At 33.0% G+C, this 26,861-nt stretch overlaps 1 protein-coding gene across 4 annotated transcripts in view; it reads right to left on the bottom strand.

The window, feature by feature from the left end:
* Nucleotides 1-522: 522 nt before the first annotated feature.
* LOC138693847 (zinc finger protein 664-like) overlaps nt 523-26,861 on the bottom strand; it is a 62,640-nt gene continuing 36,301 nt past the window's right edge. For 3 of the 4 annotated variants that reach the window (XM_069817671.1, XM_069817670.1, XM_069817672.1), the window contains 4 exons: nt 24,465-24,538; nt 17,774-17,908; nt 16,067-16,149; nt 523-1,769 (listed from right to left, as the gene is read on the bottom strand). In XM_069817671.1, the coding sequence (XP_069673772.1) occupies nt 1,154-1,769; nt 16,067-16,149; nt 17,774-17,908; nt 24,465-24,533 (903 nt within the window). In that variant the 5' untranslated portion in view covers nt 24,534-24,538 and the 3' untranslated portion in view covers nt 523-1,153. Of the gene's footprint in view, nt 1,770-6,727; nt 8,265-16,066; nt 16,150-17,773; nt 17,909-24,464; nt 24,539-26,861 lie in introns of those variants that run through there. The other variant, XM_069817673.1, reaches the window with a different exon arrangement.

Here is a 26,861-nt window from a genome sequence, read left to right as displayed (position 1 = left end):
CTCTCTCGCATGGGCCCCTTTCCCCTTTCTCCGCCGCGCGCCGTCCCAAAGTGCTCCGCGCGATCTTCTCTCTTGCGGGACGCTGGTCGTGAGTTCGATTCTCACGTCGCTGTCACAATATATATATATATATATATATATATATATATATATAGTCCTACTTTTCACGTGCGATATTATTCTTCTCTAGTGTTAATATTATATTATATAATTCCATTGCCGCTGTAATTTAAATTTTAGTTCCTGTTTTATTTTACTTATTTATTTTTATTATTAATATTTTTTTATTTTCTATATTTCTCTTATATTAATATTGTATTATATAATTTCTGTAACTGTAATTTTAATTCTATTTGCTATTTTATTTTATTTTATATTCTCTTATAGGCCTATTAATATTATATCTGAACTGCGACCGAACACGAGCGCTGCTCATTCGGCCTCAAATTTTGTTAATACTACTGTATCTCCTGTTTTATATTGTTTGTATTGTATTATTTTATTTTATTTCCATTTCTCTTGTTTGTTTGCAATTATATTCTGTATTTTGTATATTTAAATTTAAATAAATAAAATAAATAAATTTCCATTTTGATATGACTGTCATTTGATCTTCACACTCAGCAAAATGCAGATATAGCAAACAAAAGAAGGTTGAACTATGTAGGGATTTACAACAGAAGTTAGTTATCACCTACGACAGGCCTGGACAATTTGTGTATCCCTCGGAATTAAGCAAGTACTACGACGGGGAAGAATGTGGATTCGGATGGCTTCCATCCGTGTGCTTACGTGAATGATATTTTAAACTTTTCGAATGTGAATAACATTTCTCGCAGAAGTCGCACTTGTATGGCTTTTCGACAGAGTGGGTACGAACATGATTTCTTAGAGTTCCCGACTGTGAGAAGCATTTCTTACAGATACCGCACTTGAATAACTTCTCGCCAGTATGACTTCGCATATGCACTTTCAGAGTTCCCGATTCAGAAAAACATTTCCCACAGACATCGCATCTGAACGGCTTCTGACCTGTGTGTTTGCGTACATGCGTTCTTAAATTCCCGGAACTTGAAAAACATTTCCCACAATATTCGCATTTGAATGGTCTCTCACCAGTGTGAATACGAATATGAGATTTCAAAGTCCCAGACTACGAAAAAGAGTTCAGACAGATGTTGCATTTGAATGGCTTTACACCTTCGTGCATGCGCACGTGAGCTTTCAAGTGATTAGATTGCGAGAAACATTTCTCACACATCCCGCATTTGAACGGCTTATTTCCCGTATGGGTGCGTTCGTGAGTTTTGAGAGTTCCAGCCTCAGAGTAACTCTTCCCGCAGATACTGCATTTGAATGGCTTTTCACCAGTGTGCGTGCGGATGTGACTTTTACGAGCTCCAGTTTCTGAGAAGCATTTCCCACAAATGTGACATTTGAACGGCTTTTCACCAGTGTGAGTACGTAAATGAGTTTTTAGATTTGCTGAATATGAAAAACACTTCCTACAGATGTCGCACTTGAACGTCCTGTTGCTTGTGTGTGCTCGGGAATGTATGCTGAATCTTTGGAGATCCCAGAAGACTTGGCCACAGATATCGCATATAAATGGGCCATGCGCTTTGTCATTGGGCTCTGATTGGAAGTTGTTATTCTTTCTCGGCACCTGGTGATCTGAATTTTCAGAGGCTGGATTCTCTGAAGAAGTATAATTATCAGGAATTTTCTCCTCTATATGCGGCGATTCATTCCCATCACCAGTGAAAATGCTGTAATCAAAAATCTACATTAACGAAAATTCTGACCCTCGTAACAGCAATACATTCACAAGTCTGTCTCCGTGAAGTTCACATTCTAATCATCCATTATTGATTAACGTTTTTTAAAATAGTTAGTCACCTGTGGGTGCCATACTTCAGCACTACTTATAAACTAGGATTAAACATTAATAAAACTAACATAATTCAATTTAAAATCACTTCAAATTTCATTTCTGAAACATTGGACACAACTATCAAAAATATACCTCTACTAGAAACATCAACAACCAAATTTATTGGTTTGCATATTAATAATACAATAATTTGGAAAAATCATATCAAAGAAATAACCCCCAAACTTAGCTCAGCAATGCTTCATAATTTGGTCGTTACAACAATTTTTAAACAGCAGTATCTTAAAGACAATATATGTTGCCTATTTTCATTCCATTATGTCCTACGGAATAATATTTTGGGGAAATTCTGCAGATAGTAAAAATATATTATTACAAAAAAGAGTCATTAGAATAATAGTTGGAGCAAAGGCTAGAGAATCATGGAGATTATTTTTAAAAAAATTAGAGATTCTAACCTTAACAAATCAATACATATGCTCTATAATAAATTTCCTCTTATGTAATAAAGAAAATTTTCCAACTAATTCAGCCATACATAGTATAAATACCCGCAGAAAGAATGATTTTCATACGCCATCATCAAATTTATCGTGCTATCAAAGGGAAGTACGTTACATGGCGATAAAAATGTTCAATAGTCTTCCTGAAGACATTAAGAATCATAGCCAAAACCCTGCATTATTTAAGGTAAAACTAAAAAATTACTTTATATCGCACACTTTCTATTCTGTAGATGAATTCTTGACATTTCACAGTACTGCGTAAATATTTTAATACTATTAAATGGTAAACATATTACATTGTATAAAATATTATTGTTATTAAGGTATTAATTCTGTACATATTTCATATTTGCATTTTATATGTATTGCATTTATATTTAAACGTAAGAATTGGACATGTTCTTTATTCTATGCTATAAAGCAAATGTAAGAATATTATGGAACGAATAAATCCATCGATCTATCTAGCACTACTTATACAGTTACGGTATTTTACAGCAGTGGTATTCAACCTCTTTTGCTAGCGTATCCCAAAATATATTTCTAATTACGAACTGTGTTATAATTATATAAGAGTCAACAAAAGACTATGATTATTGATGTACAAAAAATAAATTATTATTATTATTATCATCATCATCATCATTTAGTAGTTATTGATGCAATAGTAATAGTATTGACTTAGGTAAAATTATATGCAAGCAAGGAAAATCAGGAGTTGATATTGCAAAAGAAACTACAATATAATGCAATAATTATAAACGAGTAGCTATAATAAAATTAATATGTCAGAATTTTTACATTAGAAATCAGTGGGATGTGTACCCCTTGAGATAACCCTGTGTATCCCTAGGGGTACGTGCACCATAGATTGAAAACCACTTTTCTACAGAATATAGTTTTATATTACAGATTTGAGCTGGCTAAATGGGATCAGTATGCACAGTATTATATTTTAAGATGAAAGAATAGATAGAAGAAGAGCAGTTTGCCACACAATAAAAACAAACGAAATTTCAAGCTCTTTTTCAATAGAGTGAGAGAAAAGTGACCAGTTACGCAATACTGTATATTTACAAAATATTGATCAAATTCTTAAATGTTACGCACGACAGAATTTCGTTGAGTCATTCAGATGAGATGTTTATGAGAAAACATTTTGAATATAATAAAATTCCAAAGTCCTAGCAGATTGTTACCTTAACTGCAACTAATGAAATTTGATGTGTGTGATAATATTATTTTCTCATAGAGATAGTGACTGAAAATCTGTGTATTTCAGATAGACGAAAAGGCTTTCTAACATAGTATGTAAAAACATTTCACTGTGAATTTTCATGTTGTAGAGTCTATGCGTCCTATCATGCTGATATGCAGTGAATGAAATATCATATTTACGCGATTGTAAAGCTGGGTCCACACTATATAACAAAACATGTTATATAACTTGTTGTAGAAACGGGAAGAAAATGTTATATAACATGAGTTTTTTGTGTTATATAGCAAGTTATATCACAGTCTACTATATACAGTCGCGAAATTGAGGTGTTTTTTTGCAAATCTCGTGATAAAGCGCTCCAAGCGGTTAGCAACTAGAAACAATAGACTGTCCATGGTCGACTTTGGACTGTGTCGTATTTCTATCGAGTGATAGCTCGTTGCGTATTTCACATTGATGCTTGTGAAATGTTCGTTATTGGTTATAATGAAAATGTTAATGGCTAAAATATAATAATAGGAATAATAATATGGGACAAGGAGGAGACGTTTGTAGTGCTATAAATTGTAGCAACAGTAAGAGAAAGAGGCCAGAGTTATCCTTTTTCCGATTTCCGAAAGATTTAGAAAGGTTCCTGGGTTTCCACAAGAATGGTGTGCAGAAACAAAACTCTTAATTTGAAGTTCTTTGTGACTGTTAGAATACATTATATCCTTAAATTTCACAATGAAATGTTTCAGTCTAACCGAAAGGACATTAGATACCGGTCAAAGTTCTGTCACTTAGGCTGCTAAATTTCCAGAGAAATAAAGGTTAGGTCTACTTTTTTTTCAGAGGATATATTTTTAATTGTAGCTATTAATTTTGTTATTATTTTTATATGTTATTTTACTAAAGACGTAGAAAAATTAAATTTGTTTTAATGAACTTCACTGATCACGTTTTATTTTCAATTCTGGTGGGATTATTATTGCTTAGGCCTAATTTTTTCTTCAAAGGATATGTTTTTAATTATAGCTGTTAATTTTGTTGTTATTTTTATTTGTTGCTTTATTAGAGACGTAGAAAAAGTCTGTTACAATAAAATGTATTAATCACGTTTTATTTCCAATTCTGGTGTGATTATTATTGCTTAACCTCATCCCACTTTGTTAACTACGTAAGCCTACACTACAAGTACCGGTACACGTAAGTTAGTCCATTAATTCATATTTCCATTATTATTGTTGTAAAGAGAAATGCAAATTAATGTTTATTGGTTTCATAGTTAATTATCGCTATGATCTTGAATGAGTGAAGCTATTATAGTAAATTTCAGTTCGTTTTGCACAAACAAAAAATATATTAACTTATTTCTTGCAGGTATCTTCGAGTTTATGGTGGAATTTAATATACTTCATTAAAATAATAAATTAACTTTATGCATTTAATATTTCAATAATGGAAGGAAGGTGTTAATTTTTCCAAAAGAACACGACAACGAAAGTGTAACATATTTTGTCGGCTGCTAGGAGAGAGATCTGCGATGATGAGGCGATAGTAGCGATCCTAGTGGTGGGCAACTGCCCCTGTTTGCATTTTTACTACATATTGAGCTTCGCGACTGTATATAGTAGACTGTGGTTATATGTTTTCCATCGGGTGTCGGTAAAGATCAAAGGATGTTATATAACATATTTGCGCATCATGTAACTTGTTATAAAACACACCCGCTACACAAAAAAGTACGAGCTGAGTCTTGCTGAACTCGTGACGTCATGTGTTTTGCATACTGCGTAGTATCTTGTACGCATTGTCTGTGCGCTTGGCGTGATTATTCATTTGTGTTCCGAAGTCAACTGGCATAATGTAGTGAAACAAGACTGCAACTTATGATTTAATTGAGCTGTACAGAGAAAAACGGGCATTATGGGATCCGCGACTGATATGGGCTACAAAGACAAATAAAAAGCACGATGCATGGGCTGGATTGGGTGTTAATATGAAAATGGATGTGCAAGAGGTTGAAAAGAAAATGGGAATTCTTATTGGTCAGTGCCAGATAGAATTAAAGAAAGGGAAAAGTGGATATGGAGTAAATGCTCACTACAAATCAAAATGGGTGTACTTCAAGATGCTCTTGCTTTTAAGAAACAAAATGGGTCATTGATAGCTTCATATACTCTGGCACAATCTTGGATATGCTCTGCTTGGAGAATTTGAACAAACAGCTTAAAATTTTGTAGGAATCTCCACTTGGAAGAAATCTTAAAGTAACGGTTTCTCTCGCCAGTATTGCATCTCGAAATGAAGTGTCTTTCTTACTTATCTTATGTCCGATTACGTTTATAAGATATTCAAAATCAGAACTGATCATTCTGGCAAGTTTATGAAACTTCCATCACAACCAAGTTCTTCTGCCAAGGAATCACTAGCATCTCTCTCAAGATCTGCTAAAAGGCTACTTCTACTTTATTGTTTTATAGCTTGTAATGATTGTCTCACCCAACATTTTCGTTTACAAGGCCTACTACTTCCTGCCAGAATCACACAAGCAGCAGCAGCAAGAACTACATCACCTGCCGTCGACACCATTTTCAAACGTGACATTTATTTCATTTATCGAGTTATATAATTTGTTACAAGAATGCTATTTTGATACCAACACAAATATAACATATCGCAAGTTAAAGAAACATGTTGCATACAAAGTTTGTTATATGACGTGTTTTGTTATATAGTGTGGACCCAGCTTAACACACACTTATTTTTTAATTTTGTGTTGAAAACTGGGGTGCGTATTATATTCAGACTCATATTTTGACATTAGAACACTCAATTTATGCTGCGAGATATGAATTTTCCTGTCTCCTGTGCAATTAACACCGTTTCATGTCATTTTTGACACTTGGCTTAGTAACACTTCTTCCTTTCGTATGAATTGTTATATATATATATATATATATATATATATATATATATATATATATATATATATATATATATATACACAACTTTAAACAATCACGTTTCTTTAAATAAACAAACAATAAAATTATGAAATAGTGACATGACATTAGTCATTCTCAATCAATTTTATGACGTCTACCCAGACCTGTCGATTCGAATTTCCAATTCGTTACCTGCCTTGATAACGTAATTTCACTCACACAGTGTGTCACACTGGTCAGTGGTTTTTTGTCTGGATTTTTGCAAGTTGTGGGAATTATATTCCAGTAAATATAATTAAATATGGTATCAAAGATACGAATTGTGTATATTTATACGAACTAATTACGACTAGAATAGTCAGCGTTGGTTGAAACCAGAACTGCGGTGGAAAAACGTAATTGTGATTAATAATTTTAGTTTTCAAACTCAGTATTAAGGTAGGACAGGTTGAATACATATTGAAACTATATCGGTAATAAGTGTTTCTCAAGAGAGCGAAATATCAAGAACAATGCACGCCATCACACGAACTATTGAAATGAGATGTATAAAAAAATATTTTACATAACCTCAAGTGACAGAAAAGAAAAACACTAAACCGGAATATAGGTCTACCTAAGACAAACAAAATGTAATGTGTTAAAAATGTATTTAGTATTTATTTAACCTGGTAGAGATAAGGCCGTCAGGCCTTCTCTGCCCCTCTACCAGGAGATTCCAACTATAATATGAAGAATACAATTACAATTAGTATTAGATTTACAGTTACAAATAAAACTACAATTAGTATTAAATTTACAATTACAATAAAAATCAAAGTACGAAAAGATTACCTGACTAATTAAAGCTAGATAATTTATCATAGAAAAACAAAGAATATTTTATATTTACTGAATTACAAATTAAACCTAGAATAATAAAATTGTATAGTGGTGAAATTACTGGATATTGAAATATTTTGTGATAGATTAAGGAAACTATTTACAAGAAATCAATTACTGACCAAGTGCCTAGTAAGTTTGCGTTTGAATTCAATTTTATTTCGACAGTCCCTGATGCTAGCAGGTAGCGAATTCCAGAATCTTGGCAGGGCTATTGTGTCCCAGAAGGAGTAAAATTTAAGAATCAAGTCACCGTAAATTTAATAAAAAATTATTCTACCGCGCAGATTGTTTCTCCCCCGGTTTTGGCGCCGTAATTAGTCAAGTACTGAGGAGTACTATGTCTGAAAAGAATTTTCCCTTGACGGTGAATTCAAGCGGCTTTCAGCCCTGTGCTTACGTGCATGATATTTTAAACCTTTTGATTGTGTGTAACTTTTCTCACAAATATTGCATTTGAATAAGTTTTCTCCCGTGTGTCGGCGCATATGCACTTTCAAAGTTCCTGATTCCGCAAAACATTTTCCACAGACATCGCACTTGAATGGCTTATGACCCGTGTGCTTACGTACATGCGTTTTTAGATTTCCCGAACACGAAAAGGATTTCCCGCAATATTCGCATTTGAATGGCCTTTCACCAGTGTGAACACGAACGTGAGACTTCAATTGCATATAAATGAATCATGGTGTTTGTCACTCGGGGACTCCTTTTCTCTCGGCAACTCGACGTAAATCTGGTGATCTGTTGAATTTTCAGAGGCTGCGTTTTCTGTTGAAATACAAATATCTGACTGCACCTGCGACGATTCTGTCCCATCACTAGTGAAAATGCTGTAATCAGAATTCTACATTAACGAAAATTGTGACCCTCATAACAGCTAAAAGCTAAACATTAAATTCCAGAACTACGTAATAATTTCTCGCAGAGTAAGATTCCGAATTTGAATGCTTTTGCATAGGCAGGCATTACGCTGATCTCAGTTCACACAAAAGTCAAAGCAGTAAAATAAATAAACATCGTATATATTTGGATATAATTAGAAAGTCCAGTTTATATCACATTTTATTTAAGACTGAAAGATGAACAGGAAATACCAACACTTGTCTCAAGACAACTGAGAATGGAGATAATGAATGTTCTTTTTAATGCCCGTAACACACTTGAAGAGTTTTCGCTAGCGAGAAATGTGTTGCGAGAAAGAGGCGAAGAGCCTTCCTCCACACACTTGGCCAGTTCTCGCTATCACAGATCACATCTCGCTATGATCAGCTATGCACTGCCTTCATGCAGAAAGCATTTTTCTGATTATAGTAATCACTCGTTGGGGGAAATATTATAGGTTATGTATTTACGTATATTGTCGTACTTAAATATATAACCTGTAAGTATATTGTCGTACTTTACAAATTACGTACGAACGCTATGTTGAATCTGAGAATTCAGATGATAAGGAAATGGAGTTACATGAATATATTTTGTTCATGAAAAGAAGTAGGCCTAAAATTAAAGCCAGAAATATCTGAAAATCACATTGTATCTTACGAAAATACGGACGAGTTTTGGATACTGTTTTCGATTTGAATGATGATACGTTTAGGCGTTATTTTAGGTTGAATGGACTATAGTTTTTTTGCCATTCATGATATGATAGAGGATTCTTTGCTATATTCTTATTAAAATTACGTAAACTGTTAAGACATATAGATACATTATTTCAAATATTTAATCAATACTATTAAATCTCATCAAAATAAAACATAACCCTATTTATTTTCAGATAATCTGATATTTGTCTCCAGATTTCTTCTGTAAGTTTCGTGTTTTTATAGTTTTCATCCCGTGTATCATATAAATAGGCCTACGGGTGACATCGTACAAGTTCGATAAGTTTCTGACTGCAATTATCAGCCATCCTTCCTCATTTTCAAATAAAAACAATACAATTCATCGCCACCTGTGATATCTTTTTCTACATTCAATCGTCATAAAGAGTATAAATGTCAAACGTCTTTCATAAATGTGTCAAGAAAATTCGCTGAGCTACCGATTCCAGCGAGAAACTCGCGCGAGGTTTTTGCCTCGAACGAGAATCTCTTCCAGTGTGTGGACGTCCATTTGAATCCATGTTATCAATTTTTTTATTTTTTTCGCAACACATTTCTCGCTGGCGAAAACTCTGCAAGTGTGTAATACGGGCCTAACTAATGCAATGTTTCTGGCAATGAACCTCTTAACTCACTTGATCTCCAATATTTCTCCCAGAAAGAGCTGAACATCACTGAAATGGTTCTGATGGATTTTTTCCTAAAGACTGCGCAGGAATAAAAGTGATGAAGAAATAATTCTGAATGAATTGAAGTGTTATGACCAGGCCCCGGGTTTTGATGACAAAGATATACCTAACAAAATTATCTATAAAATGACCTAAAAATCAATAAAATGATCTAAAAAATGACTTAAAAAGTTTTGTGTTCAGTTTAGGGAATTGGCAGTACAACACAGTTCTTACTTCTGTAATGCCAGAATTGAAACTAAAAACTAATATTAATTTAAACTTGTGAATTTGTATTTTTATTTTTATTTTAGTATCAACATCTTACGTTATTTAGTGTCTGAATGAGATTAAGGTGATAATGCCAGTCAAATGAGTCCGGGTTTCAGCACCGAAAGTTACCCAGCATTTGCTCATATTAGGTTGAGGGAAAACCACTGAAAAAACCTCAACGAGGTGACTTGCCCCGACCGAGAATCGAACCCGGGCCACCTGATTTCGCGAGCAGACGCGCTAACCTTTACTCCACCGATGTAGACGTGAATTTGTATGTTCTAGGAAAGAGCATGTATAGAAAATATTACGTTATTGCTGTAGATAACCACCAGCATGCACTGGTTCTCGAAAGTTAGTAATCGTTATTTATCCATTTCGACTTCACAATGTCTGAATAGGTTAAGTATTCATAAATATACAATTATTAACATTTTCTGAGAGAATGTTAGGGATATATTATTTACATTTTTATTTTATTCACGAAATAGTCCTAATAAATGTCACTCGAGGTCTGAGATAACCCAAATAAATCCACTCGCTTCAATCGTGGATTTATTGGCAAGTCTCAGACATCTTGTGACATTACTATGGACAAATCCTCCTGATTTACTTCGAAATTATTTTATCACATTTCAAAAGTAAGTACAATTCGGGAATCCATTCTCAACAGATTTTAGGTGTATCCTTTTCTAACAATTGGGCCCGCAATAAGCATCATGCAAATAACTTGAACATTATTATTAACAAACAAATGCGACATAATGAATTAAAACAAAAACAAGGTTAATATTGAATAGTTAACTTTTCATACTACAAGATTTTAAAATTGGCCTATTCTATAATACTACAGAAATTAGTAAATAATATTTAAGCCTACATAGAACCATGTTTATATTTATTCTGCAGTTCACTTTATCCACTACACAAATCACTGGAATATTATTCTATCGACTGTGGAAGTCGTACGAACCTGCGCGTGTACGCCTTGTAAAAATTCTACACTATTTCTACCCTCTTCAATCATTCTCTCAACGCTTCGAATCTAATCTCAATTGGGATACGCATCTATACTAATAATAAATCTGTAGCCGAAATTTTTCTGGTAATTTTCGATTTTCCAAAAAAAAAAAAAAAAATTGGTCCTAACATATATAATTAACCATCCTGAAACCGAAAATCGCTTTTTTGAAATTTTTGTTTCTATGTCTGTCTGTCTGTCTGTCTGTCTGTCTGTATGTTTGTTACCTTTTCATGCGATAATGGCTGAACCGATTTCGATGAAAATTGGAATATAAATTAAGTTCGTTGTAACTTAGATTTTAGGCTATATGACATTCAAAATACTTTATTTAAAAGGGGGGTTATAAGGGGGTCTGAATTAAATAAATCGAAATATCTCGCTTATTATTGATTTTTCTGAAAAATGTTACATAACAAACATTTCTTTAAAAATCATTTCTGATAAGTTTTATTCTTTGAAAAATTTTGATTGGAATGATATTTAATGAGATAAATGAGTTTCAAAATTAAAATAACTGCCATCTAAGGCGGTGTAATGAAATAAACAAATGAATTCGTCTATAAGGGGCCTTGGTCAACAACAATCGAAAGCTATGAATCATAGCCTACAGAGAATGTTTCTGTGTTTGTATGAAGTTATATCGGAAGCTAAATTAACCGATTTGTGTAATTAGTTATTATTTCACCATTGGAAAGTGTAGTTTCTCTATATGGACATAATAATATAATGTTATTACAGTAACTTCGGAGTGAATTGAGGACAGGTAAGATTAAAATAGCATCTTATGCACAAACAACTTGATAGGAAAATAATGTTTATCTCAGAGAATTAACGAACCACAAGAGTGTATTGATTTAGTATGCAGTAATAATGTATTAGCTTAGCATTCCATTATTTTGTAATCCAAATTTTAACTATGCTCAATTGAATCGTGTTAAAATACATAAAATACATAAGCATTAAATGCAATGCAAAAAAATTGGGTAATGAGCCGAGCAGATTATGTTGCGCTGTTGTAAAATAAAATTTGTTCCATCTGAGATTCAAGAGCCCCCCCATAACAAATTAAAAACTTACTTATCAGTGTACATCCGTTATCAACACATTTTTTATATAATATAAAATAATATAATGTAATATAATATAATATAATATAATATAATATAATATAATATAACATAAAGCCCGGTTCAGACGGTGCGTGTTTCTGTGATGGATTCCAAGGTGACTGCGCGGATGGGTCGCCTGCGTGGTCACTCACCATTAATAATGCGCTCTGGTGGCTCCGTGGATGGCTAGCTTGCTGGATTTCGAGGGTAGGTTCCTTGCTATTTTTCCTGCGTGCTTCTGTGCTGGTTCAGTGTTACCAAAATAGTTGTTCTCCAACTAAATCTTTTTTTTTTATGTATTTCTTAGTTTCTAAGGATATAATAATCAAATATAGAACTTTAGTTGTTTTAAACTTCTTGTTTAATTGCTTTGTTGCAACATTTACTATTGTTAATGTAGAATTTTAGTTGTTTTCCACTTATGGTTAGTTTCTTATTTATCACGAGCGTTATCTAGACTGTTCTGGGACCTTGGGAGCGAGAAAACAACAGTGTGGATCAGCCTCGGGAAGGTTGTAGAAGCTACTACTTTAAGAGGAGAGGATGGTATTTTTGATGAAAAATTACTAGATATATATATATATATATATATATATATATATATATATATTCTTTAAAATGCTCTGTGATATGTGTGGATCGCCATTTTTAAACTTCCTGCATTATGGATTTTTAAATCACTCGCCCACTTTTATTGTTGTTTCCGGTAAATTAAATTTTCAAAAAATTGTTTTTTTCTTTAAAATACCCTTTGATATGTGTGGAATACATTGCATAACATTTCGTGGGTATTTGTGCCCTTATCGGATGTTGAGACGTCATTTTTAAACTTCCTGCGCTATGGATTTTTAAATCACACGCCCGCTTTTATTGGTTTCCAGTAACTTCATTTATTTTGCTACATTGCCAGACAAAATGAATATAATTTCTGAACTATTAAAGATACATGCATGATATTAGAACACACATTCTTTGGACTATTAGGAAACTTTTCTCTGTAACAGAATTTTGTTAATTGATTTCATTTTAAAAATACGTGCGTTTGTTTGCAAGAAAGGAAATCAGAAAATTGTTATTAAATTTTAATTGTTTATTTTACCAACGTAGGGACTAATATCAAAATTCCGTTACAGACAGTTTGTAGAACATACTTTTGCAAATACATTGCAAAAACTGTTTGAATCTATCTTTAAAAACGGTTTAGATATATCGGTTTAGTACAATCCTGCATTGGGTATAATATAATATAATATAATATAATATAATATAATATAATATAATATAATATAATATAATATAATATACGATAACATAACATAAGATAACATAACATAAGATAATATAATATAATATAGTATAACATAACATAACATAACATAATATAATATAATAAAAAATAATATAATATAATATAGTATAACATAACATAACATAACATAATATAATATAATAAAAAATAATATAATATAATATAATATAATAAAATATAAGATAACATAACATAAGATAATATAATATAATATAGTATAACATAACATAACATAATATAATAAAAAATAATATAATATAATATAATATAATATAATATAATATAATATAATATAATATAAGATAACATAACATAAGATAACATAACATAAGATAATATAATATAATATAGTATAACATAACATAACATAACATAACATAACATAACATAACATAACATAACATAACATAACATAACATAACATAACATAATATAATATAATATAATAAAAATAATATAATATAATAAAAAATAATATAATATAATATAATATAATATAATATAATATAATATAAATTAATTTAAGTTATTTGAAGGGTTCAGAACCATAGTGGCCCAAGCGCCATTTACTGAATACGTAGAAAACAAGGGTTAAAATTAAGTTATTATAATAATTCAATGGAAACATATAGCAAGTAAAATAAAGTATACACATTAAATCTAAATGATATGTCAGTCTTCATTAAAGTATGGATGTATGTAATAAAAATTAAGAAACATGTTGAAGGAATTGTCATTGCACCAAATGAGTGGTCTCTGAACCAAAATTATCGCATTTTAATTATTTAAATACAATTTAAATTAAGTAACATATTAAACGATTTATCCTTCTATCAAACACGAATCTTCCCTGGATCAAATGTCCTATTTTAATTATGTAATTACTTTATATTTATTTCTAACGGGTGCAGAGGAGCACGCGGGTACGGCTACTATTAAATATACATGTAAGAAGGTATTCTCTATTCTCCATTCACATTATCATTATCCATATAAATTAAAACAGACGCTGGTACAGACACTCATTCTACCTCACTTCGATTATTGCGACGTTTTGTTCAGTTATCTCAGGATTGATTCCGCTCAGAAACTACAGCGTGTTCATAACATGTGCGTCTGCTTCATTTGTAATGTTCGATAATATGATCATATCTCACCTTCTTTCGAGAAGTTATCATGGCTTAGGTTACATGAGAGGAGAAATCTGCACTCACTTTCTCTCTTACATCGAATTATGCACACTTCATCCCCCTATTATTTATTCGCTCGTTTTCATACTCTCTCTCGCTATCATAATATTAATACTCGATCACAACGCGATAACACTCTAGGAATTCCACTTCACACATCATCACTGTATTCCTAATCTTTCACTGTTGCTACCTCTCGTCACTGGAACTCTCTGCCGCCTGAAGTCAAGGGCTGCCGAACATTGAAATCTTTCAAATCAAAGTTAGAAAATTATCTTATGACGAGCTGCCAAACTAACTTCCTATTATGACAAGTGTTGTATTGCAGGTTTCCAAGTATTCACATTTTTTTATGTTCTAGTGATATTTGACTTATTTTATATTTTTGTTTTCATATTTTCCGATAATGGTATATCTGTAATGTGATAAGTTGAGCTATATATAATCATAATTTTCCTTACTGTGTGTACTTAAAAATATTGTATTCATTGTAGGCTTTGTACTGCACTATTTTATTACTACTACTACTACTACTATTATTATTATTATTATTATTATTATTATTATTATTATTATATATCATTATTATTATTATTATTATCAATAATTGTTTTATTTTTTTATACTTTGTACGTCTCATTTATTTTGACCTGCTGTTCACATTTTATTATGCTTTTTTCTTTCTTTCTGTATGTTATATATTAGGTCTGATTTCTTCTTACTTGTTGTTTACATTTTATTATTATTATCTTATTCACTTTTGTGTGTAAAATTGTAGTGTACTTTGTAAATTTGTAGTGTTTTTTGTAACGCAGTTTTACTCCTGGTTGAGTGTTAGAGAAGGCCGTATGGCCTTAACTCTGCCAGGTTAAATAAATCATTATTATTATTATTATTATTATTATTATTATTATTATTATTATTATTATTATTATTATTATTATTTATCAGATACTTCTTTTCGAACTTCAAAATATCATCCGTATATCCCTCCATGATTTTCAGTCAATCAACTGTTCCTGCATCATGGATAGCCTCGTAATGAGCGTAGTTCGTTTACCGATTTCAACAATGCATACGGGCCAATTCATTCTGAGCATATTTTAGAGGTGTCCTTTTCTACTAGTTGTTCGAAAAGTACATGTTAATTAAAAGTAATGGAATTCGACATAATATGAAATAAAACATCGTACGTTACGAGAATTGAAAGTATTTCACGAATTAATTTCGAAATTTCGACCTCAGCTAAGCTTCGGACGTAAACACCTCAACTTATCACTAAAACCTCACTTTCAATCATTGTAACATAAATAACTATTCTGTTCCATTACTAACTTACAAAAGCGGTAGTATAAAATTCGATGTGACGTCACGCTTCTGTTCCTGTAAGTTCCGTAACACAATTTGTATGAACTAATGAAGGCAATCACAGATTAAAGACATTACATTACTCACCTTTCTGATAAAACTTCGCAGTCCTCCGCGATCTCTTCCAGCTTAATCTCGTCTTTCACTTTAACAACGCCAAATGTCTCATCCTGAAACCAATAAATATACCGCTAACAGACAAGAATGACAATGATAGATTGAAGAGGTAAGGACTATTAAAAAAGAACATCGTAGTCAAACCATAAACAAATGCACTCCTTCACCTCAAGGGGTTGAGATTTGAGGCGCTAGATATTCATCCTCACGCTCTCCCTTTTGCTGTGGACCACAACGCCAAAGCTTTCGTGTGCATTGTTTGTAAACCTGATGATGTTACCATATTTACCCGAGCGACATGGCTCGTGTATTAAGCACGGGACTCGCATTGGGATGTCCACGGTTCAAATCCCCGGACCGACCAACCAACCTGACTGTGCTTTATCCGTGGTTATCCACAGTCATTTAGGCAAATGCCGGATTGGAAATGTCATTGCCACGGTCCATTTCTCTTCATGATCTTTTTTTTGGGGTTATTTTACGACGTTGTATCAACATCTACGTTATTTAGCATCTGAATGGTATGAAGGTGATAATGCCGGTGAAATGAGTCCGGGGTCCAGCACCGAAAATTACCTAGCATTTGCTCGTATTGGATTGAGGGAAAACCCCGGAAAAAAACTCAACCAGGTAACTTGCCCCGACGGGGATTCGAACCCGGGCCACCTGGTTTCGCGGCCAGACGCGCTGACCGTTACTCCACAGGTGTGAACAGTGCATAAGATATGGAGTTGTTAGCAGAAGAGGAGATGATACTAAGGGATATGCTACTGGAGCTAAATGACAGCTGTGAGCAGTATGGGTTGAAGATAAACGCCAATAATACAAAGACAATGGCCATAGGAAGAAAAGTAAAGAAGGTAGACTTGCAAATTCTAAAAGAGGCAGTAGAGCAAGTGGATAGCTTGAAATAGTTGGGGTGTACTATAAGCAGTAACATGAGCTGCTGCCAAGAAGTTAAAAGGAGAATAGCAATGGTAAAAGAAGCTTTTAATAAAAAAAGGAGCATCTTCTGTGGATCTGTGGAGAAATAACTAAGAAAGAGACTAGTGAAGTGCTCAGTGTGGAGTATAGCATTGAATGGCGCAGAAACATGGACATGAGGACGAAGTGAAGAGAAGTTGAGGGAAGCTCTGGAAGGAATGGTGAATGGGAGAAGAGCTCGGGGCAGAAGAAGATATCAGATGATAGACGACATTAAGATATATGGATCATATGATGAGACTAAGAGGAAGGTAGGAAATAGGCCTACTGGAGAATGCTGGGTTTGCAGTGAAATACCTGTTCTTGGGCACAACACTATGGATCAATGAATCAAAGTCAGGATAGGACTGTAAGAAGCTTTCCTCCCTGCAGGTGTTATCTGTCATCACTCATGACTTATAAAATAATAAAATACAATAAAGAAAAGAACTTTCGTACACCACACCGGTGAGATTATTGTGTGGGATGTCTAGTACCTCTGGTTTGTTGCTAAATATATTTTTCCTCAAACAAAATACACACTCTGAATTTTTGTTCCATTAGGGAAAAAAGTACGTCTATTATCCCAGTAAATTAGGAACTACAAAACCCTATGCTATGAATCTGTGAGGTGATGCCAAGCATCAGAAAGTAGTCTGTGTGAAATTGTGTGCAGTTGTTAGTGGTAAAAGCAGATGAACAAATTCGACTCACCTCAGATTCACGATTCAATGCAGGAAGCGTAACTCCCACCGAAGTTTCCTCTATTTTAACTTCCCGTTTGAGAATGTAGCTGGAGTCCATGTTGACCACAGTAGTCTGGGAATGACGCGGGGTCACATTTCCTTCCTGCAGAGTACAGAGCAATATCCTTTATTGTTCTTTGGAAGGTAACAGATTCTTGGAACACTTTACTCCAAGTCTGCATGTTAACTATATATTTTTTTTCCGCGCATAATTAGGAATATCCTCTTTACACTACCTCTGACTGAGGTTCTGGTTGATATGTACATCTACGGGGACATCAATTTATTTTTACTAACATTACTAATATTAACCTGGCTATACCTTTGAATTAACGAACCGGAAACACCGTTTGCTACCCCCTTCCACGACTGGAGTTCGATGATACTAGCGTAGTATACAAACAAATCACTTTACTAGGTATATGAGGAAAGAAAAGTAGTTCATCCTTTTACGCAAACTAGGAAATATCACGCTTTTGAGTTTGATAATTTTCATTAGGTTTTTGTTTAATCAAAATATAGTACAGTATTAACAATACTCACGAACTGAGCTGTCCATGTGGACGTATTCATTATGCAGTGTATATTATACTGTCTACAGCACATTAGCGTACAATATAGAGAATGAAGTTAAATTGAAAAATAATCATAATATGGATATTTAAACACATTTTTGAAAATGGTGGCCGTTCATTTCGATACAGGCTTCAGTTCTTTTGTGCATATTATCGCACTATAGATTATTGTACCTAATTCCAATTAGCAGGTTCGTCCTTCGTACTAGTAACTCATGTTGAAATAATTTTGTACCTACTCTATAAAACAGTACCTTACGTACTGTAAATTGAATCTTCACTTCTGCCCGACTCGCACAGATAATATTACTCAGACATGCTATCTACTGTCCGTCCAAGTGGTTACGTCGCAGGGTCGTAGAAAGGGAGGAAATCACGTGACAGTTAATTACTTAACGAGGCCCATTTAAGCTATTTTAAACAATTGTATGGCTATAATATTACGTAGACGTCAAATTCCTAACAGAAATTAAAGTTCTCAGAAAAGAGATAACACAGCCCAGCCACTAGCCTTTACAGAGAGGCGAACAGAAGCTGGTGGGGGAAACTGGGATGCGACGTTGGCAAACGGACGACAGTACCTGTGCGAAAATGATTCAATATTGAAAGCTCTTTCGTCACTGGAAAATGCAGACATATTTTTGGAATGTACTGTTCACTATGACCGTAAGGCTACTATGACTGTATATGCGATCTTGGATCTGTGTGGAGGACGGTTGAACTTCATTAGTAGAAGGGGTGGGAGTGAAGTACATTAAAAAAATCAGGTACAATAAAAATTGAAGTAAAAATAAAATGACGTCCCTGTATTATCAGGCAATATATCTCACATATAAACTAACATAATTCAATTTAAATCCTGTCCAAATTCAACCTCACAAATTTCTAGCGCAATAATTAACAATAGATCCCTATTAGAAACAACAACAACAACAACCAAATTTCTTGGCTTAAAAATCGATAATGTGTTAAATTGGAAAAATCATATTAAAGAAATTCCCCCAAACTAAATTCAGCATGTTTTGCTATTAGATCTATGCAAAAGATAGTAAATATCAATACCTTAAAAACAATATACTTTGCATACTTCCACTCGGTAATGAGTTTTGGAATAATATTCTGGGGAAATTCCACAGATAGTAACAGTATATTCCTATTACAAAAAAAGAGCAATTAGAATAATAGTAGGTGCCAAATCTAGGGAATCGTGTAGGACTATTAAAAAAAACTACAAATAATGCCCATGGCTTGTAGGTATATCTTTTCAATAATAATCATTAATAATAATCGTGAAAACTTTGTAACTAATTCAACAGTTCATAGCATAAATACACGTCAAAAAAATGACTTTCATACTCTATCAAAAAGGAGTGAGCTATAGGGCAGTAAAAATTTTTAATAGCCTCCCTATCGATATAAAAAATGACACTCAAAACATAAGATTACTTAGGGCCAAATTAAAGAAGTACCTAATTTCTCACGCCTTCTATTCTGTAGGTGAATTCATGACATTCAATAACGCTTCATGATTGATACTAAAACTTTGTGTTGTACTAGTAGACTATATTGTAAATCTCGTCTGTATATATTTCATCTAGACTGTGACTATAAATTAAGAGTTTATAATAGTATTAAGTTTTTTGACTTGTTCCATATTCTAGCTGTAAGCAATGTATGAATACCATGGAATGTTAATGAATACAATATAGCTAATAGACCATGTATGCAATGGAGGTGGAAAGGAACTCGCCACCTTATCCCGTTATCTCCTGGGTTAGTTATCTCCTGAGTGATATCTCATTGGTGTTGCTTATGAGGTTCCAACCTGCCTTCAGACAGTTGACTAAACAACAAACACCAACTCTTTACACCTGAGAAGTTATAAAATTATAGGGTGCAATATTAATGCCCGGGCAACAACTTCTTTTCTTAATTGCAGGAGGCACAATTGTCCTGACTAAGCAAAACTGCATGCATCACATTGAAATGGACCAGCACAGCCGCATTAAGGTGATGGGACAGGAATAAATGCTCCTGGTGTGAGTGTTTGGGCGGCAATTCTTTCTGATGAGCTCAACGACCCTATTTCTTTGACCACACTGAAAATTACCTCGAAATGCTTCATGAAATAGTACCGAAACTCTCAAAAGAGTCCATCAGAATTAGAGTCTGGCTGGGCGGAAAAGAAGGCCTACTGGCCTTAGCTCTGCCAGATTAAATAAATAAATTATTATTATTATTATTATTATTATTATTATTATTATTATTATTATTATTATTAGACGTACCCTTGCGCTCCGCTGCACCCGTTAGAAATAAATATAAAGTAATTACATAATTAAAATAGAACATTTGATCCCGGGAACATTCGTGTTTGATAGAAGGATAAATCGTTTAATATGTTACTTAATTTAAATTGCATCCAAATAATTAAAATGCGATCATTTTGGTCCAGAGACCACTCATTGGTGCAATGACAATTCCTTTAACATGTTTCTTAATTTTTATTACATGCAACCATAGTTTAATGAAGATTGACATCATTTAGATTTAATGTGTGTACTTTATTTTACTTGTTATAGGTTTCCACTGAATTATGGTAATAACTTAATTTTAACCATTGTTTTCTACGCATTCAGTAAATGGCGCTTGGGCCACTATGGTTCTGAAGCCTTCAAATAACTTAAATTATATTATATAATATTACATTACATATATTATATTATATTATATTATATTATATTATATTATATTATATTATATTATATTATATTATATTATATTATATTATATTATATTACATTATATTATATTATATTATATTACATTATATTATATCAGAAGTTACTGTAATAACATTATAGCATTATGTCTATCTAGAGAAACTACACTTTCCAATGGTGAAATAATAATTAATTATAGAAATCGGTTAATTTAGCTTCCGATATTACTTCATACAAACACAGAAACATTCTCTGTAGGCTATCTTTCATAGCTTTCGATTGTTGCTGTCCAAGGCCCCTTACAGACGAAGTCATTTGTTTTTTATTTCATTATACGGCCTTAGATGGCAGTTATTTTAATTTTAAAACTCATTTATCTCATTAAATATCAGTCCTATCAAACTTTTTCAAGGAATAAAACGTATCGCAAATTATTTTTAAAGAAACTTTTGTTATGTAACATTTTTCACAAAAATCAATAATAAGCGAGATATTTCGATTTATTTAATTCAGGCCCCCTTATAACCCCCCTTTTAAATAATGTATTTTGAATGCCATATAGCCTAAAATCTAAGTTACAACGAACATAATTTATATTCCAATTTTCATCGAAATCCGTTCATCCATTATCGCGTGAAAAGGTAACAAACATACATACAGACAGACATACAAACAAAAATTTCAAAAAAGCGATTTTCGGTTTCAGGGTGGTTAATTATATATGTTAGGACCAATTATTTTTGGAAAATCGTAAATTACCAGAAAAATTTCGGCTACAGATTTATTATTAGTATAGATTATTATTATTATTATTATTATTATTATTATTATTATTATTATTATTATTATTTGAACACCTACGACTTGTTCAGGAGAAAATAAAATGGCAACAAAATGATGAAGCCGTCACTGTGGACTGATTGTGAACAACTTATTTAATTGAAAAAACTGATCGGCAGATCTCTTGCCATAGAATATCCTCCTTGTTCACGATATCTCACTTTAGTACTACAGGACAGAGTTTATGCACTGAAAATTCGTGATGTGGAACATTTAAAGAAACATATTCAATTTGAATTAGGAAACTTACCCTCGTAAAAGATTTGTGGCAGCATTTGTTTTTGCAATAAACAGATATGTACAGTATATATATTTTTACTTGGTTATTTAACGACGCTGTATCAACTACGAGGTTCTTTAGCCTCAATGGAGTTGATAATAGCGAGATGGTATTTGACGAGATGAGGCCGAAGGTTCGCCATAGATTACCTGACATTCTCCTTACGGTTGGGGAAACCTCGGAAAAAACTCAACCAGGTAATCAGCCCGAGCGGGAATCGAACCCATGCCCAAGCGCAACTCCGGATCGGCAGGCAAGCAACTCAGCCATCTGAGCTAGGCTAGTGGCCTCTAATATTGGCTTCGCAATGAGAAAGATTTTTTATTTCAGTAGGTTATTTTACGACGCTTTATCAACATCTTAGGTTATTTAGCGTCTGAATGAGATGAAGGTGATAATGCCCGTGAAATGAGTCCGGGGTCCAGCACCGAAAGTTACCCAGCATTTGCTCATATTGGGTTGAGGGAAAACCCAATCAGAAAGAAGATGAACACTTTTTAGTAGGTATCGAAGTATCTAACATAGATTAAAAATCCTTTTTGTAATGTTATCTGTATGGGATTACGTTTGTGACAATATATTACGATACGGGTTGCGAGGAAAAGCTTGAAAAACGAAGTGAGCGAGTTTTTCATTTTCTGAGATATTGTAATGCACTTCAAAAAGGTGTACTGTACAGTACTTTTTGCACCACAGTCTATTTTTAAAATATTGATATTCAGTACATACGTACATTAGACTATGAACAGCTGACTGATTCTCAGCAAGAACTTTGTCATAGATGTCGGTAGATGGCAGGAGTAGTTGTAATTAGAACCCTAGGGCAGTTATTTGTAATATGTTAACTTACTTATCTAGGTTTGTAATCCTGAATTCAGTAAAATCAACTTCCGATAGTGACGGCCATTTGCTGTAACGACGAAAATCATACCATAGTGAGGAAATGAAAGTTTTGTAGAATATTAATAATATAATTTGTCAACTGACTAATGAAAGCTTATTATAGACATTTACTTTGCCTGCATACATTGCATAGGACAGGGTAGAAGATAATCTATTAATAAATTTCTTTATTTTCGGTGTATGTGTTGTGTACGTGTATGTATGTGTGATCACACGCACGAACGTAAATAAATCAATCACCTCTCACAGACGTCTTTATACGTGCTTAACAAAGTTTATAAAAAGAAACGCAATTGACAATACCGGTATTACCTTCACAAGCTAGATTCAAATTCATGAAGTTTATAAATTATAAACAAAGGATGAGAGAATTTAACTACTCATCATTGAAGTTTATGGACTCAAATAGCAGAGTAAATGCTGCATAAAGAAGAAATTAATTTATTTTTTAACCGCAAAGTTTTCATGGGAAATGAAATCTCAGTAACAAAGTGAGGCGTGAGTTTCAATAACATAAAATATGATAAATTAACAGTACATTATGCAACGAGCCTATAATGATAGTAATTAAGAATCGAATATGGATATTTATGAAACGAGCGCAAGCGAGTTTCATAATTTTCATACGAGCTTCTTAATTACCATTATAGGCGAGTTTCATACGACTTTTTATGCTCGACCATATTTTTAACTTGAAATTACCGGTATTCAGATGTATACATTTTATTTGTATCTGACAAGATCGGAAGTGACCTTGTTCCAAGTCATGAATTGTGAGATGTGCGCAGACGCGAAAGTATTGATTTTTTCCGAGGAACAATAATGTCATTGACCTTGACGTAGTCCCGTTAAACTTGATAATATTATAATATTATAACCTTGATTATTGAATTCGACATTGAAAAACGAGATGACAAATTGAATTTATTTGAATATTATTTACAATTAACGCTAATTATTATAGTAACAGAACATAACCTTCTGCGACAGTATTGGATTTCCAGCCTCCGTGACTTTTCGCTAATTCTCTTTCGATTGCATATCCGAGAATAATCGATACTTGCGGTTTTATAACGGTACAAAGCTGACTTGTCATTGGCTGAACACATGTAAGCTGAGTTATCATTGGCTGAAGACCTGTACTTTAATGAGTAGGTGTACTTTAATGACATGCATTAAAGGACTGCTACCAGGTGTATAATTACTACCTTTCGGCATGGTCGAGCATAAAGTATATTACTACAGTGGCTGTGTAACAATTAGTAAATGAAAATAAGTATAAAACAGAAACAAAGGTTGAAGTTGTTGGATTCGAATGAAAGGTCTATTCACACTTACACCTAGTGAAGTATTTGCCTCTTCTACAGCCAATGGGTCAACGTCAGGTTCCATTTTGATCACGTCCATTACAACTGAAAGAAAGTAAAAAAATCAGCTGTTTGCTATATCTGAGCTTTTCGAAATGCCTTTAATGAAACTGCAACTTACGACATGCTTATTCAAAAGGAAACATGTCATATGAAGGGTTTATTATATATGTAAAAAAAAACATTGCATACGCTATCAATACTATTGAAACTTTCTCATATTTATCTTATAAAACATTATATTAAAATTCCACTCTCACCATTAATAGTTCAGGTAACTGTTCACAAAATCAATATACGGTAATTATGTAGTAAGCATGGGCCAGGCTGTCTTCCCTCAATAGAGGTCCAGGGTACATACATTACCAAATATATAGGCTACATACCAGCAGAGTTTAAGCTAAAAAAAAAAAATAAATAATTGTCGCAGAAAACCACAAATGAAAAATTATATCTGTGCAAATTGCGAAAAGGTTGTGGAATATTATAAATAAAAGATAAAATTAATAAAGTACCGGTATACACAAACAAAAAGTTATGTAATTTGTTTCTTGGAGTTTTATTACCTACTTTCAATCCATCTTGCCACAATCTAGATATACTTATGTAAGTAAATATTAGACGCAGATATGCTTAGTATCAATTACTGCTGAATTTACATCACATTAATACGCGTTACTCTATGGACACTCGGAACATTTAAATTATTTACGTGTAGGCCCTTCAAGATGTATTGTTAGCAGAGTGCTAACTCTTCTTACTGAAAGGCAGTTTCTAATTCCAGTTTTTACAAGATTCACGCAACTAAATCCTCGCTCGCAATTCACAGTATGCGATGGAATACAATTCAATTACTTAGAAGAAATTCTTCACTTAACGTGTTAACTTACATGAACTGTACCACCCCTTAGAAATCCATTCCTGAACACCTACTGCTCAATATCTTTTTGAACATTGCCCATGCCATTAGCATTTAATTTAATTTCAGATCAGTTCAAACACATCTGTGATTTCATTTTCTTCATTACCTTCTTCGTTTCTGAAGTCCAATGTGGTTGTCGCATTTATGCACATTTACATTGAACGTTTGTTGCCAGTGGCGGCTCGTGAACTTGTGGATTGGGAGAGCTGCAGTAGATTTTGGTGCATACAAATTTTACTTCTCGACACCATTACTAATAAGTGTAGGACAAAAATAAATGCACTACATATCGAAAAACCAAAACTTTCACACTTAGTTGGGAGATGTCTGTGGTATCACTTGCTAATCGCTAAAAAAAAACTAATACCATCAATTTCAGTCTGAATTTCTGATCGGCAGAAAATAATTTTTGACAGGCTCGTTTAGATTACTCACGGACTTTAGCATCAGCATGTCCCCTAAGGGGAAGTTCAGATAGGCCACAAAACTTAATATAATCAATATTTTTAAAAATAATTTCACGATTTTTTTCTCACTTCTTGATTATGTTTGAGAATGTTTGTTCTGTTCGTTTCACTTAATTGCGCAGAAATATTAGTTTTTCCTAACATAGCCTATGAAACAACATTTTTCAAGTGAGATTGCGAAGATTCGTGCTTTTTAATTTTTAGAGGCGAATGTCCTAAGGGCCGTATTCATAAACGAGACTTTGGACGAAGTCTTCCCAAAGTCGACTTTCGTAGTAAAGTTTAACTTTGTTAAAAGTCCTATTCATAGACAATCCTTCTGAGACTTTGACTTTGTCGCCGGTAAGTTGAGATTTGACGATCTTGTTCTAATGTTGGCAATCACAATCACTGCCTTCTAAACGAATTAAATTAATAGATAGTTGAAATAAAGTAGGCACTGCCACAATCGAAGCCATCTTTTGAGTCACAAATCAATGAAACAATTGAACATCGGTACATGTTAAGCGATTTTTAACCGTTCTTGCTGCTTTACATAAGAATAATTATTCGTGGGCTTAGTATGAAACTAACGTAAGTAAAAAAATTGACATTTTTATATCTTTACACCAATAGATAATAATTCGTTCTTCTACTTGGTCACAAAAAATCGTAACTGTTTCGAACAGTCTTGTACTCGTATATAATACAATAAAATTCGTAACTACAAAACATGATGATATAGTTCATCTGAAATAGTATTGCCTGCTAAGAATTTTGTTGTGAACAAAACATCGATTGTAGTTAGGTTAGGTTCACATTAAGCCCTCGAATTATTTCATTATAAAATAATTTTTTTCTGAAAATAAGGAAGATAAGAAGATGCCACTAATGATAGATTACTTAAAAATTAATTGAAATAAATATTCAGAAAACATTATTATGACGACCGCAGGATTATAAACTAACTGCATATCCAACTGTATAACATAATTATCCT

This window comes from Periplaneta americana, unplaced genomic scaffold (genome assembly GCF_040183065.1).
Source record: "Periplaneta americana isolate PAMFEO1 unplaced genomic scaffold, P.americana_PAMFEO1_priV1 scaffold_23, whole genome shotgun sequence".
Lineage (NCBI taxonomy): Eukaryota > Metazoa > Arthropoda > Insecta > Blattodea > Blattidae > Periplaneta > Periplaneta americana.
This window is presented reverse-complemented; position numbering and strand designations above follow the sequence as displayed.